The 16,189-nt window shown below is 42.1% G+C and overlaps 1 protein-coding gene across 3 annotated transcripts in view; it reads left to right on the plus strand.

Moving 5' to 3' along the window:
* The window catches only part of EIF2AK1 (eukaryotic translation initiation factor 2 alpha kinase 1), a 40,854-nt gene extending 30,994 nt beyond the window's left edge, over positions 1-9,860 (plus strand). For 2 of the 3 annotated variants that reach the window (XM_083153199.1, XM_083153197.1), the window contains 5 exons: positions 2,242-2,348; positions 3,797-3,914; positions 5,422-5,501; positions 7,317-7,550; positions 9,157-9,860. In XM_083153199.1, coding sequence (XP_083009325.1) covers positions 2,242-2,348; positions 3,797-3,914; positions 5,422-5,501; positions 7,317-7,550; positions 9,157-9,279 — 662 coding nt within the window. In that variant the 3' untranslated portion in view covers positions 9,280-9,860. The remainder of the gene's footprint in view (positions 1-2,241; positions 2,349-3,796; positions 3,915-5,421; positions 5,502-7,316; positions 7,551-9,156) is intronic. The other variant, XM_083153198.1, reaches the window with a different exon arrangement.
* The last annotated feature ends 6,329 nt before the right edge of the window (positions 9,861-16,189 follow it).

Genomic DNA, 16,189 nt, shown 5'->3' on the forward strand with positions numbered 1-16,189 from the left:
CTGGCATTATTCCTTATGTGTGCACCTTTAGTAAAGGCAGCATCCTGTCCTTGTAAAGACTTTCTGTAATGTCGCTAGCATAAACCACGCACCAATGTAATAGACCATGATTTGAAGAAGTTGGTGCAATTCCTGTGAGTCGCTATATTTAAAACACCATTTAGGTTGAGGGCCAAACGAACCTGCTTTTAATTATCTGGTGACTCTCACTGGAATTGGCCTGGTTCTCCTTGCATATCAGTTTGACTTTAGAGCACATACACTACAGTGCTGGGGATCAGGTAGGAGAATCAAGTATAGTACAGACTTTGGGGGTTATTCTGGTTCACTCGCGACGACAAATTCCTTTTTAAATGGACAAAATCATGTGCACTGCATGGGGGGGCAGATGTAACGTGCAGAGAGAATTAGATTTGGTTGAGTTATTTTGTTTCTGTGCAGGGTAAATACTGGCTGCTTTATTTTTACACTGCAATATAGATCTCACTTTGAAGTAAAACCCCACCAAAATCTAATTCTTTTTGCACAGGTTACATCTGCCCCACCTGCAGTGCACATGGTTTTATCCATTTGAGAAGGAATTTGCCTTTGCAAGTGAACTAGAATAAGGGCCTTTATGTGGCCTTTACATCTAAGGAAGAACTCACAATGATACACAAGCATAGGGGATGTCCTAAATGAATGGGCAACAGGATTTGGTAGGGGAGCCGGCATCGGCGGCTGGCCTCACTAGTGATGTCTTCCTTCATGCAGGGCCAAGGGTGGATGTTGGTTACGACGTGCGGAAGTCAACATAGTACATACACACTGGAAAATTTTGAAGGAGTTGTTTGTTTCGATCCGTTAAAAAATATAATCTTGTGTGTAATGTAATGGACCATACACACAGGACGATTATTGCCTATTTTCTAAGCGCTCTGTCCAGATCGCTCAGAAATGAAGCGCAAACTGCTTTGTGTTTTCACAATAGGTACACACGAAGTAGTTTGTGCTTCATTTCTGATGTATCTCCATCTCAGATCTTTAGTACATAGAGTTAGAATCTAGATAGATCACCTAGCAGGGTTTTTATTTTTTATATATATATATATATATATATATATATATATATATATATATATATATATATATATATATATATATATATATATATATATATATATATATATATATATATATATATTTAGCGAAACGGCTTAGCGAAACGGCTTAGCACACATTACTGTGTGTGTATGGGCGATCTAGACTATAGGCAAGTTCAAGGGAAATCGCCTAGTCTAAAGCGCTTCGCTCACATCGCTAAGCACACATCTCACAGACTCATTTTTGAATTATTATTATTATTATATAAATACAAACTTACTGTACCCAAAGAGAAAACTTTTTTCAATAAAGCACAGCAGATGATGAGCATATATACATTTTAATCAATATTTCAAATACATAAACACAACAATGCTGCTTACACCCAATAGAAGTATACACTATGAACCTTATTCTCCACATACAAAGCTGTGTATTGTAAGGTGTAAATGTCACCCAAACATCCCCCCCCCCCCCCCCAGTAAGACACCTCTCTGGTGTCTTACTGTACATCTACGAGCGCCCTGTTATGGGCGCATTATCATGGGAACTCTCAGCGGTTTAATGGGGATGCCCATGAAATGCTGTGCCGACGCGCGGGGGAGCGAATAAACCAGAATAACACCCTATGTTGGCTCAACCAATATTTATGAGAATTCAGATGTCAGTCCTTTTAGTAACCAGTTCTGGTATTGGGGATACTCTGTTTGCTACGGACTGACCATAAAGCCTTATGAAGAAATCTCAAATAAACCTATTTTGTAGCATGGAGTCACAGCCTTATAGTCTGCTGAGCATGGAAATCTCATTCTTTGCCCGTTCAGAGGCGTGACTGTACACCAGATTGCAAAGGCATGAAGTCGCAGGTGTGACTGCGGCAAAAGTTGCACACACATACGTGTATGAATCCATCTCAGAATCAGTCCCTATTCCTGTGCTGAGGAGTGTCCAATTGTAGCCCATGCCACCCTGCCACACAGGCTGCGATGACTCTTTGCCATCACAATAATTAGGATAAGGATTAGGGTGGCAATGTTATTACATGGTCTTCTCTAGCTACATTTCCTGGTGGACCCCTCGTAAGAAAGTGAAGACCCGTCTGTAATTGCTGGTGAGCGTTCTCTTGTATACCATTCATTGCTTCTCTCCTGTTCACAGGGTGCTTTGAGTTTGTTGATGTCCGATGTGCCCTGGGCATATTCTATCAGCTCTTGGAAGGCGTACGATACATCCATTCAATGGGTCTCCTTCATAGAGATCTAAAGGTAGACTTTTTATTAAACAGAGACTTTTTTTAAGAAACTTCACACATTGGGGCGATTCAGACTTGAACGCAGGTCAGCCGTAATTAGATACGCATTGCATGTATGAGTCACATATCTATGAGACTGAAGAACGCAAAAACCCATAAAGATGCGCTAGAAACAATATATAGAATAAAATAAAGATATTTATTATACTATAATTCACTGGCCAGTGAGAAGGAAAAAATGCACAACATTATAGCAAATACATAAAAAATTGACATAAAATATAAAAAAACAGAGGGGGAGCCTCTCCACAGATGGAATATGGAGAGTGACTAGGGCGCCAGGACAACTCACCATGTATTGTTCCACTGTATGGGGAGAGGTTCCTTCCTCTGAAAACAACACCAACGCGTTTCAACAAAAGTCTTTTTCAAGGTGTAAAAATAATTAATTAGATCATCATATATATAATATTTAGAAGGTATCTGTGTAAAAAATGTGACACAACTAAATGTAAGTGCCAATCCCAGATGTTATGTATAAGGGTTGTTGTTTTTCCAATTAAGTTTTATTCCTCTGGGGGGTGGATATGAAGATGTTGAAGTCCACTATAAGAGAGGCATGTGCCCTCTAAATTATGGTCTGGCCAGACATGATATAAAAACAAAATGATCGGAGCGTTCTCCCTGTACCTGCGATAATGAGCCGGATTTGGGGTCCCTTGTAGCTGTATTCAGAAAAGAGTCCCGATCTATATATTCTTTAGAGACCTGACTCCTTTATAAAAAATAAAAAAAAATCAATGGTCCCAGGATGAGGCAGCTATATGCAGGTAACAGAGGGTGGAACCTCCTGTACTCCGGAGATGATCAAAGGAATGGAAGAAAAATGCTCAAATGATGCGTTTCCCCGTCTCCGTGGGGACTCGGCGGCTTCCTCAGATATTGAGCTGTGTATTTGCATTTCTGGGAAATAGGCATTTTCTATATAGACGCCGCTGGAACCTGCTGCAAATACTTTTTGTATACATTATTAAAGGGTATATAAACACAGAAGTATATATGGTCTACACCAAAAATAATTAATAGTGTGTCTTTGGAGGTTTAGCGCTGATATAATTTTTTTATCTATGAGACTGAACTGCTCTACCTATATGCTTTTTCATTGCCGCCATCATTATCTATGCACACTTGCACTGTCCCAATTCCTTAGTGTTGGAGATCTGCTCTCTGCACTTTGCCTATGTGCGAGCATCATATTACCAGCCTGTTCTGTTCTTTCAGCCACAAATGCTCACATTATGGAAACATGTAGGATATATCTGCAAAACTGACTTGGGTCCAACGTTTTTCTCAGTAATACCCGTTCACACATTGATCTCTAGTGTGCATTGACTTTTAAAACATCTGTTCAGTGATTAAATACGGTCACGCGAGTCCTCAGTGAGCTTTTATTTTTTATAGCCAAGAAATATTTTCCTCCAAGGACCAGACCTCCATGTACGCATTGGGGATTTTGGACTTGCCTGTCACGATATTCTACAGACCTCAGACTCCTGGTTAAATAAGGATGGGACCAATGGTGAGTGTGTATACAACTAAAACAATTTAGCAAACTATGGGCCTGATTCAAGTCCCGATGGTCTTACAGCATTAATTACAAAGTGCTTATATTCTGTACATGTCAAGTACGTCCTTACCTTACATTGTCAGAAGCCCCGCCTCTGTTTTGTGGGAGTGCTGTGGCCGAGAACAAATGATTTTATGGCATCTTGATAGGACCTTCGATGACCAGTCTGCATGACTTCATGGGTCACTCAGCGAGCCATTGGAGTAGCAGGTGATCCGATGTTGCTTCCTTGGCCATGGCAATGGATCACAAATGCATCTACTTATACCAGACGCCTCCTGCAGCATTACCGTATATAAGCATCGCTGCTGCTTACTTGCTATTTCCTTCCACATTTGAATCTGGTTCTTTATAACACTTACTCTTATATATTACACCTTTATAAAATACATACGTATGTGATTTTATATAATGGAGACCCTGACATTGTGCCTTAACAATGTGTTTATAAAATGAATATAGACTGGCTACAAATTGTGTAACTATTAATAAAGTGGAATTAGGCGCAGCAGAATGTTTTTTTTACAGGGCTCTACATTGGGATTTGGAGATGAGGCTGAGTTGCTGTTTCATGCTATTTGTTCCTCACTCCTGTTATTGGGTCTGTCTAGCCATTATAGGAACCCTAAATCAAATATAAATATAGTATTTGAGGGTGCTACATGTCAAAATGGATCGGATGTAGCTCAAATTTGGCTTTCCTGAAGGTCCCTGTTTTCATGACATCACTCTTCCTTCAATTATGCAATAGATTGTCCTTTAATAAAACTACACCTATGTGCACTGACCTTGATTTAATGTTTTGTTTTAGGGAAAATACTTTTAGTTTGGCCATGTTACATTCTGAGAATGTGTCTGATGTCCCCGTGCAATACTATACGATAGGCGGCACCACAGATACCGTTCACTATATCAGCAGTGCCACAAAGCTAGCGATCCGCAGGAAACATATTGTTCTGGGACCACACCAAAGATCCAGTCACTGACGATATCATCAGATTTGTCTGTATGTTCAGACAAACTGAGTTATCGTTATCAATCCGTGGGGATGGGGGGGTTTAATTAACAATATAGTGGGTACACACTAAACAATATGCAAAGTGCTATCGTTAACGATATTGTTATTGTACATATCGATCACGGAAATCATATAGTGCAGGGATTCTATTATTCTGTCCTCAGGACCCCACACAGTTCATGCTTTCCAGATCACCCGGCAGGTCACAGGTGCATCCATTGCTCATTGACACATTGTTTAAAGATCCACAGCTGTAGCTAATTATTTCACTTTTGATTCTGTGAGAAGACCTATAAGACATGCACTGTGTGGGGTCATGAGGACCGAGTTTGAGAACCTGTGGTATAGTGTGTACCAACATTGTTACTCATTTTACTGTATTATTACTGTATCATATGCTTGGCTCTGTTTATTACACAAATGTATCCTTTTCGTATGTAGACTCAACACACACTTCTGGAGTGGGTACCTGTTTGTATGCCGCACAGGAACAGTTACAAGGATCACACTATGATTTTAAGGTACATGGCAAACAATATTTTATCTGAATGAAAGATACTGACATTACTTTTAAATCTGGATATATAAAGTAAAGAGCCCCATACATCAGCAATTAATTGTGACAATTTTCAGATATGGAGATGATTGCCACAATTAATTTTAGATGTGTGGGCTCCCCCTTTTGGCAATCCCAATCAAAATCGCCAATCAATTGCTTAATCGGGTTTTTAAACATGTTTAATAATCTGGTATTATCTGCAGATCTTTTTTATATGTGTGGGCATTCCCAATTCGTCTTCTTCATCTATTTACATTATGAACAGCAATCGATTGGGCAATTTCCAGATATGAAGATGCAATCTTTAGATGGAAAAATCTGCCGATCACTGAAATAAATCTGTAATGTGTGGGCAAAGTCAGATAGATTGTAAAATCCATTTATCTGGCCAAAAAATCCCTGTATCTGGAAATCCATAAATTGTGATTGCTGATGTATGGGGCCCATAATGTGACATTTTCCCTGAATGTGACATACATTACATTTGATTCAATTCCTGTTAGTTAAACCTTAATCCCCTTGAGTGGTTGGTTTTCCTGGGGCCGGACAAACCTTACCAGGGAAAGTTTGTCCTGCCCCAGAAATACTCAACACTGAAGGTGTACTGGCAGCCACTACTGCCTTCTAAAGCAGCCCCTGCTCCCCTGGGGCTGCTGCTTCTGGCTTCGGCTGTTTGCGGGAGTTCGGGGCCATTTGGGTGTTCAGCCATTCATGTGTTCAAGTGCCCGAACACACAAGGGCTACCAAGTGGCCCCGAGCTTCCCCGAGCGGCGCGGGGGAAGGATCAGCAGCTGGGTGGAAACCGGTGTACGATCAATGTTGAGTGGTGGTGGGGGGATCGCGGTGTGGACCAGCTGGTGGGGGGGGGGGGGGGGGGGGGGGGGAGCGCTGGTGCTGCACACCTGGCATGCCCGGAAATTTTCCGGGAGAGCCTGCTAATGTAGAGCAACTCAGCCCGGAAAACTTCTGGGAATAACACGGAAACGGTTAAAACAGATACTTCTAGAATTTGACGGCAGATAAGAACCACTTAGCCCATCTAGTCTGCCCCTTTTTTTAAACATGTTACCTCAAACCATATTTGATCCTTATTTTTTTGTAAGGATATCAATATGCTTATCCCAAGCATGTTTAAATTGTACTACTGTATTTGCGTCTACCACCTCTGATGGTAGGCTATTCCACTTATCTACTACTCTTTCTGTGAAATAATTCTTCCTCACATTTCCCCTGAATCTTCCTCCCTCTAGTTTCAGTGCATGTCCTCATGTTCTGTTGCTCCTCTTCCTGTGAAGAATGTCTCCCACCTGTACCTTGTTAAAACCCTTGATATATTTGAAAGTTTCTATCATGTCCCCCCTTTCCCTTCTCTGCTCTAAAGTATACATATTAAGATCTTTTAGTCTTTCCTGGTACGTTTTGTGATGTAGGCCATGCACCATTTTAGTTGCTCTTCTTTGTTCAGTCTCTAATGTATTTATATCCTTCTGGAGATATGGCCTCCAGAACTGAACACAATACTCTAGGTGAGGTTGTACCAATGACCTATACAGTGGCATTATTACTTCTTTCTTTCTACTGCTGATACCTCTCCCTATGCAACCAAGCATCTGACTTGCCTTCTTCATTGCTTTGTACATTGCCTACCTGCTTTTAAGTCCCCTGAAATAGTGACACCTAGATCCCTCTCTTCCTCAGTAGTTTCCATTATAGTGCCATTTATACTATATTGAGTCATTGACTTAGCTAATAATAATTCCACATGTCTCTTTTGCAGTCTGATATGTACAGTGTTGGTGTAATATTACTGGAACTCTTTCAACCATTCTGGACTGAGATGGAAAGGAATGAGGTTCTGACGTCACTAAGCAGCGGCATCATCCCAGAAGTCTTTCAAACTCAGTGGCCGGTGCAAAGCAAATACATTAAGTTATTGGTCAGTGCGGACTGTGCAATACGACCATCTGCTGACCAAATGCTGAGAAGTGAACTCTTTCATCAGAGGGAAGATGTGAGTATTGTGGCTGTATTTGTATCCCAAACATTGGTCCTCAGGGCACACCAAAAGTACAGGGTTAAGGATTGCCATACCTGAGCACAGGTGACTTAATTAGTACCGGTCTGTGCTCAAACAAGGATATTTTGAAAACCTGGACTGTTAGTGCACCTTGATGACCGAAGGAGACAATATTTTACATAGGTCATACTCCTGGAGAACTGCAGATGGAAGAAGATATATTTAAAACATTCTATACAGAAATAGTTTCACTAGTATCCAAATAGATGGGATTGGATGGCTCAGGCACATGGCTGGCAGTATTTGTATAGTCCTTATTAAATCTTCTGGCAAGTCACCTCTCCCAGGTCCCTTGCTCTTAGTGTAGAGGTTTGGGCAAGCTCTTAAGGTGCATACACACTGTACAATTTTTTTGACCAAGTTTTTTTGACCAATTTTGTTCATTTCGGCCATTCTGAACGAAACTGGTCAAAATATCTTTCAGTGCGTTTGCGTCGAAAGACAAATGATGATGCGCATACCCGCCAGTTGTTCATCAACTGTGCATGCAGCTCAATTTGGATATCTTTCAAAAAGAGCCTATAAACTGTAGCTAGTTCTTTCGTCTGTCGTCAACATCTTTCGTCCAGGACACTGGGTTCAAGGGAATTGTCTTTCCACAAAATTGGTCAAAAAAATTGTACAGTGTGTATGCACCTTTACCCTATACATTACCCCAGTGGTTCTGCAGTGTGATCCACAAGACCCCAAACTGTTTTCCAGGTCACTGAGTGTGTGCACAGTTGTAGTCATTACTCACTGACCCATTTTAAAAGATGCACAGATTGAACTAACTATTTCACTTGTGATTCTGTGAAGAGACCTGGGAAACGTACTATATCCTGAGGACAATGTTTGATAACCTATGTTGGGATCCCAACCAATGTCATCAGAGCACTCTAGTAGTTCAGGTTTTTAATGCTGAACATACTTGAGCACAGGTGACTTAATTTGTACCTCAGTTATTTTGATTTAACCATCTGTGCTCAAGCATGGATATCACTAAACACTGGACTGTTGTATGTATATTCGTTCTCACCCCTGATGTGAAGTACCGCCACTGACCTTTAGAGGCCACTCGACAGACCAAATTAATCCTTTGTGTGCTAAAAGATGTCATAATAGAATGTGAAAAGACTTTAAGCAGGGACACTAATCTGTTTCAAACTTGCTTAGAGAGAGAGAGAGAGAGACAAAGAGCTGTGAAGATAGATTGGAGGTAGGTGAAGAGTTTGTGGGCTAAAAACTGTCACTGCTCAAAGTGAAAGTTCATTGCAGAAGCCGTCGTTTTGACGGGCCTTTAACTAGTCCGGTATAAAATATACATGTTTGGTTCATCCATGTATTTAAACAAGCGAAGTGAACTCTTTGAACAAATGGTTTGATCTGAGTGTTTGAGGATTGGTAAATAGTAAAGTGTTAAGGAATGTGTTCAACAATACTATAGTGAGTGTGGACGTATGGTGACATATGAACACTCATTTTTGTATGACTATCCATAAGATAAATGATTGTTTTATCATTGCCTAAGCATTGTAATCTAAGATTTATATTTTACCAGCAGGTAATACAGGAGCTCCAGCAAAAAGTTCTTAATTTGGAAGAGGAAAATGAGAGGCTGAAGAAGAGCTTACAGTTATTACAAGGACAAACATCAAGCAAAGAGGAGCCAGATCTATATTAAATTTATCATCAACAGATGCGTAGATGATGATCACCAAAGAATATACTGCAGATTGTAAAATAACAGATATTAAACTATGTACAGGTTGAGTATCCCTTATCCAAATATCCGTTATCCAAATTAATCCGAAAACCGTAGTCTCCAAAATGTACCTTTTTTATTTTTTATTTGTTGCTAAAAACCTCCTGGCTACATCTGTAACTGGCACTACTGGGGAAATAACATAGAACTGGCAATAAATATGTGCAAGGACATGATTGCTTGGCATTCACATTCAGTGCCTGAGATAGTAGATACACTTTGTTTCATATTTTAAAACCTTGTTTCATGCACAAATAAAATATATTTATGTGTTTTATGTGTTGTTGCAACGTAAATGCAAGATACCTCATTCAAATATAAAAATATTCCAAAATACGGAATAATCCGTTACCCAAAATTCTTCTGGTCCCAGGCATTTTGGATAAGGGATACTCAACCTGTATAAATATACACGGTTTCTGAATTCATTACAAAACTATGCTGAAAGTAATTCTGCATAGATTTACATTCTAATAAAGTTTCTAATGGTCCAAGATTGATCCCTGAATACATGCTATTTTACAGTGTCAGCCATTAAGGATTCTCTGATTATTGGAAGCAGGTAGACCCCAGTGACGGAGCCACCGTGCAGCAGACCCCGCAGTGGTTTGGAGGAGCGAGCGCCAGCGGGGTCTGTGCCAGGCGCCGGCACCTATTGCAGTGGCAGGCTGGGCAGGGGGCCTGCCCCTCAGGCAGTTGTAATTATGCAGCAACAGGCCGCCTCCCACCTGCTAGCGGTGTGTACAAATAGCTGACAGCCGGCTGTTATGTCAGGCTGCTTCACAGTGCACTCAAGCTGCTGTCCTGTCCAGCATCATTCAGTATGAGAAGGTGCTGCTGAGCGCTGGCAGATCCGGATAGGGACACCATAAGGGAGGTACAGAATTTACTGCAGGGACAAATAATGAGAACTCTACCTACCCTGGAAAGGCCCTTTCACAGACCGGTTCCGCCCTCAGGACCCCCCAGCACTAGGTCAGCTCTCTGTCTCTCCGTGCTGTGCAGTAGCCCCGCCCACAACTCTCTTCCTCCTGAAACTTCAGTTCTTCCTCCCTGCTAATACTGGCCCTGCACAGGAGAAGGCTGGGCCTGGCACTCTGCCTGCCAGCTGCGGAGCACAACACAGAGATACCACCTGTCCCCTGCAGCATCTTTCATTATATCCCTATCTTCTGCAGTCTCTATCTCCTAATCCTTTGCTGTCTCTCTCCCTGTCCCCTGCAGTCTCTCTCGCTCTCCACATTCGCTGCAGTCTCCCTTGCTCTCCATATCCCCTGCAGTGTCTTTCACCCTCTGCATCTTACACTCTTTATGTCTCTTGCAGTCTCTTTCCCTCTCTCTGCATCCCCAGAAGTCTATTTTGCCCTCTCTGCATCCCCAGAAGTCTCTCTTGCTCTCTCTGTATCCCCAGAAGTCTCTCTTGCTCTCTCTGCATCCGCTACAGTCTATTTCCCTCTTTCCGCATCCACTGTGATCTTTCAGTCTCTCCTCGTCACCTATGGTCTCTTTCGCTCTCTTTGTGCCCCATATGGTCTTGCTCTCTCCACGTCCCTTGCTGTCTCTCATTCTCTCTGAGTTCCCTGATTTCTCTCTCGCTCTGCATCCCCTGCGGTCTCTCTGCATCCCCTGCAGTCTCTATCTCTCCCTGTCGTCTGCAGTCTCGCTCTGTCCATGTGTCCTGTGGTATTGCTCTGTCCATGTCTCTTGCGGTCTCTGTTGCACTATCCCTGTTCGCTGTATTCTCACTCTCTCTCTCTGTTCCCTCTGCTCAGCGACCATATTGCCAGCGATTTATGCCCGTGTGTACAAAGCTTTACTCCTGTGATCTCTCCCGCTGTCTCCCTGCCCCCCTGCGGTCTCCATCACTGTCTCATGTGGTGTCTCCAGTTATCTCCAATTCACCTGCGGTCTCTTTTGCTATATTCCTATCCCCTGTAGTCTCTCTCATTATCATCCTTTCCCCAGCAGTTTCTTCCACTACATCCTCGGTTTCCCAGAATCCTACCTGTTTCTGACCTGCTGTTCTCGACACACAACTTCCCCTCGTCATTGGAATTGGCGGGGCCACTGCAGGACTGTAGAGCCCAGTTTTTTTATTTTGTAAATAAAGCAACCCCAAAGGTGTGTACACACAGTGTGAAAGTCGAACTGCGTTTGGCCACTTTTGATCCCGATGTGCGGCAGCACGGTATCGGAATTGAAAGTAGAAATAGACTGTGCAGCATCGTCCCTCCTTCTCTGCCAGACGATTGCCAACGCGCGCGCGTGTATGTATATATATATATATATATACATATACACAAACAAGTGGCATATAGACTCAGGGGCATTATGGTGTGCAGCATATAGTGTACGGGACATTACAGTGTGTGGTTTAAGTGGCATTACAGTTTAGGTCATATAGTGTCATGGGCATTACAGTGTGTCATATTGTGAAATTGGCATTGCGATGTGTGCAATAATGTGTAATGGACATTATGGTGTTTGGCATAATGGTTAAGGAACATTACGATAGGTAACATTGTAAAATGGGCATTGCAGTGTGTGGCATATTGTGTAATGGGCATTACGGTGTGTAAAAAAATTTGGAGGGTGCGCCCTCCCGTTTTCACCCCCTAATGGTTGCTGGTCGGAGGAGCATGCTCCTCCGACCAGCGACTTCCCCTGCCTCTTCTACCGGCAGTGTCACATTTTCATCAGCGACCATCTCTGGTCACTGATGAAAACGGGACACTGAGCAATGATTGCTGGGCAGTATATGGCCAGCGATCATATTGCTCCATGTCTACACAGCTAAAGTCCCGGGTTGCGGCACAATAACCCAGGATTTATAGGTCTGTGGAAAAGGGGTATTCTTTAAATATGTTCACAAATTAATGAACTAGATTTTCATAAGGAGTTGAAAGTCCAGTTCATTATTATATGATACAGGGCCTTAATCAGCGTGGATCGCAAGAGCATAATCTTTCTCTAATGGACAAAACCATGCTGCACTGCTGATGTAACATGTGCAGAGAGAGTTAGATTTGGGTGAGGTGCATTCTAACTGAAAACTAAATTGCAGGGTAAGAATAAAGTAGCCAGTATTTACTCTGCACAGAAACAAAATAACTATGCACATTGTCTGTTACATTTGTCCCACTTGCAGTGCAACATGATTTTATACATTAGAGAAAGATTGTGCTTTTGTGAACCATGCTGAATCAGGCCCCTAGTCAACTGGTTCCCTTGAATTCCTGGTCAAATCTGCCTTCAGACTGTAATCGTCCAAACGACCAATGTTATGTCATCACTGGCCACGTCCAGGTGTATGCTGTCGTCCACTATATCCTTAGGTTGAGCTGCATGTATGGATGATCAGCTGTTGTCGCTGACCCATGGCAGCACACATAGATTCGATAAGAATCTTCTCTTCACAATAAATTGATCATAATATTGCATAGTGCATACCCAGCTTAAGAGATTCAGCTATTCTTGATATATATATAATCACGTGTCAGCAGTGTTTTGTTACACACGATTTGCTGGCTTCGAGAGTGAAACGACATCTCTTTTACACATACAGAAACACAGAGGCAATCACAAGGTAGCAGACTAGCTTTCAAAACCTTTGCTTTGAGCGGGCTTCGCTAGTATTTACATAACCACCTAAATGTGTCAGTGTAAAATATATTTTGTGCAAATTTATGCAGCCTCTATGAACAGGTTTCAAATTAAAACCTATTTTAATGACTCAAAATCAGTCTAGTGCCTTAATGGCTAACCTTGACAGATGTTGTTGAACTACACATCCCAGCATGCTCTACTACAGTTTTCCTAGTTGGTCATGCTAAAACGGATGCAGGGCATGCTGGGATGCGTAGTTCAACATCATCTGGAGTGTCAAGGTTAGCCATCAAGGGTCTAGTGACTGCTATTCGATGTAACCCACCCAATATCTGGTCCTGAGAATAGACTCAAATTGACCTAACTGTACCTGTCCTGCAGCTCCACACTGTAGTATTACTTTAAGTCTTGTAGTTTGCTCCTCCCCACTCTATACCTCATAACACTAATTTTAGATTAACAACAACAAGTAATGAGCACTAAGAACCCAAAAATAAATCAATTACACCTGCTAACTATGCAGGATAACCAATCCCTAAAGACAAGAAAAAGACACTAACAGTCGCGCTAGGAACCGATGCACTAAAATAATTAAGAAGATATTACTAATCAAAAGATCAAGTGATCTTTGATAAAGCCGCCGATAGACACAAGCGGGGAAACGCGTCAGTTCTCACTTGCCTTATCCATCCAGTGTCCGGCTTGCACACGGGAGTTTGGACTACCAACTTTGACCGGAGCAAACTACAAGCTAAGGTACTCTGGCTGTCTCTCAGCTGCATACAGCCGCATTTAATAACACTCCCTCATTGGACTTATTGGCTCATCATGCCAAGAAATTGAAAAACTAGTGGATTGTACTGCTGGGACTGTGAACAGAAAAACAATTGGTGTCCCTCACCAGGGAAGATAACAACACCCCCACCAGTTCCATTTTTTATCCATTTGTTCTTACATGCACACACAATTTTTCTGTATATTGTATCGGCCGGTACACTTTTTGTTTTTAAATATTATGTAATTAAATTATATGTATCTAACATGTTTTTATTTGCATTGAGAAATTAACATAACTTTATTTTTCTACTATTCATATGACTGGCATGTATTATTAATTTATTCCTATTTTGATTAGTAATATCTTATTCATTTAATAATCATTTTAGTGCATCGGTTCCTAGCGCTACTGTTAGTGTCTTTTTCCAATTTTAGATTAGTTTTGTGCAGGTTCACAGAGGGCTTCGCTCGCCACCTGATTACTAAAGGCAACCGGTGGTGGCGTGGATAGTGAAGGAGCAAACTCCCCAGCCTTGCTCCTCCCCCTGGGTGTGGAAGGTCCTTTAGCCCACTACAATTTAGTATCTACCATATACAAAGGGATTAGTGTGCACTTATGCTGCTTTCAGACTGCAAAATTGGCTTTGACCAGGTATTTTAAAACGTTTCTAAAAACGGGTCTGCCAGCTCAAACCCCTTTGACACCGCATGTCTTGAAACAGTATTTCAGTTCCGTTTTTGTCCTTAAACGGTATTTCAATGCAGTTTTTGTTCCTTCACAATTCCAAACCCGTTTTAACCCATAGAAAACAGTGGAGGAAAAGAAAACGGGGCTGAAACGGGTAGGAACCTGTTTTATTGCCGTTTAGAAATACCAGTTCAATAGAACCGGTAAATTCACACTGTACAAATTACAGTTTTAAAACGGTAAAATAACGGGTAAAAAGTGCGGTCTGAAAGGGCATTATGGGATCATAATTAAATGGAGGTCTTTATATGTTTTAATGCCAATTTTGCTTAGGGATGGTAAATAGAACCACTCTCATTCTGTAGTCAGCAGCCATCAGTCCATGTCATTCCCCATGTAACATGTGTAATTGTCTTAACAAAATGTGCTGAAGATATAGTGCATAGGTTTCAAGTTCTACGAAATATGCATAACTATTAAATGCTCCAATTCTAGCCCATTGGTATTCCTTTTATGCAGATTAGAGCAGTCATTCCTTTTAGCATGTGACTCCAAATACGCATCTGTGTATATACTCCAGGGTCCCTTAGTGGATGAAGGAGAAATGCTCCATGCCAACTAGACATTTTTGGGTAACTTCCAAACCAATATGGGCTGTTAACATGAAGTATGTTGAACTACTGACAAACTGTCCCTGGTGGTCTAATGGTCTTACCTACTACTGGCAGTATGTGACAGTTACATCTGGGTCAGAGCTCTGAGGGATCAGAAGTTTTGGTACTTGTGTATCATCACGGGGCCCAAGTTTCTTACGTACGGCACCGTAGGAATATCGCATTGCATGGGCCATTTTAACGGCCGTGCGATGCGATCCGATTTTCCTATGTAATTTTTTCACCCTTAGCCCCAGGGGATCGCATCACACCTCCCGCATATATAGGGTGTACAATGCCATTACATTATGTATGACATACAATGTGGTTTTAGGCACCCCCCCCCCCACTATCCACGCAATCCCAAAGCGTGGCGTGCAGCGGCGGCACGCGTCCTCTGACCTTTTCATACCCCTACTATCCATGTCGGTGTGGAGTTGATTTTATATAGTGTGGCAAGCGCCACGAGGGGACGCGGATTACTTTACATGTATTCCGCGTTGCGCTCGCCATGTTTCAGGCTGGGTGGCTTGCCACACTATATAAAATCAACTCCACGCCGACGTGGATAGTAGGGGTATGAAAAGGTCGTAGGACGCATTCCGCCTGCACTCGCCACGCTTCGGGGTGGCGTGGATAGTGGGGGGGGGGGGGGTGCCTAAAACCTCATTGTATACCTAATGGCATTGTACACCCTATACAATATAAATAAGAGAGCACTGAATACATTACATAGGAAAATCGGATCTCATCGCATGGCCCTTAAAATGCCCCATGCGATGCAATTTCCCTACGCAGAATAGCCCACTAAGCAAATAGCTTAGTGGGCGCCGTGAGAATACATAAGTACCGAAGTTTTTTCTAAATATCCCCCCCCCCCTCCCCTCCCATAATCCTCCCCATATTGCCTAAGGGGCAGATTAGATTGGCAAAGTGGTTCTGAACAGCATTTAACTGCTGTATTCCTAGGTTTACCCTAAGACAGGCATGCCCAAACTATGGCCCTCCAGCTGTGGGTAAACTACGAGTTCCATCATGCCTTGCCACAGGTTTGCTATTAGGGAATGCTAAAACTATTACAAGGCATGATGGCATGTGTAGTTTC

The sequence above is a fragment of the Crinia signifera genome, chromosome 7 (genome assembly GCF_055691185.1).
Source record: "Crinia signifera chromosome 7, ASM5569118v1, whole genome shotgun sequence".
NCBI lineage: Eukaryota > Metazoa > Chordata > Amphibia > Anura > Myobatrachidae > Crinia > Crinia signifera.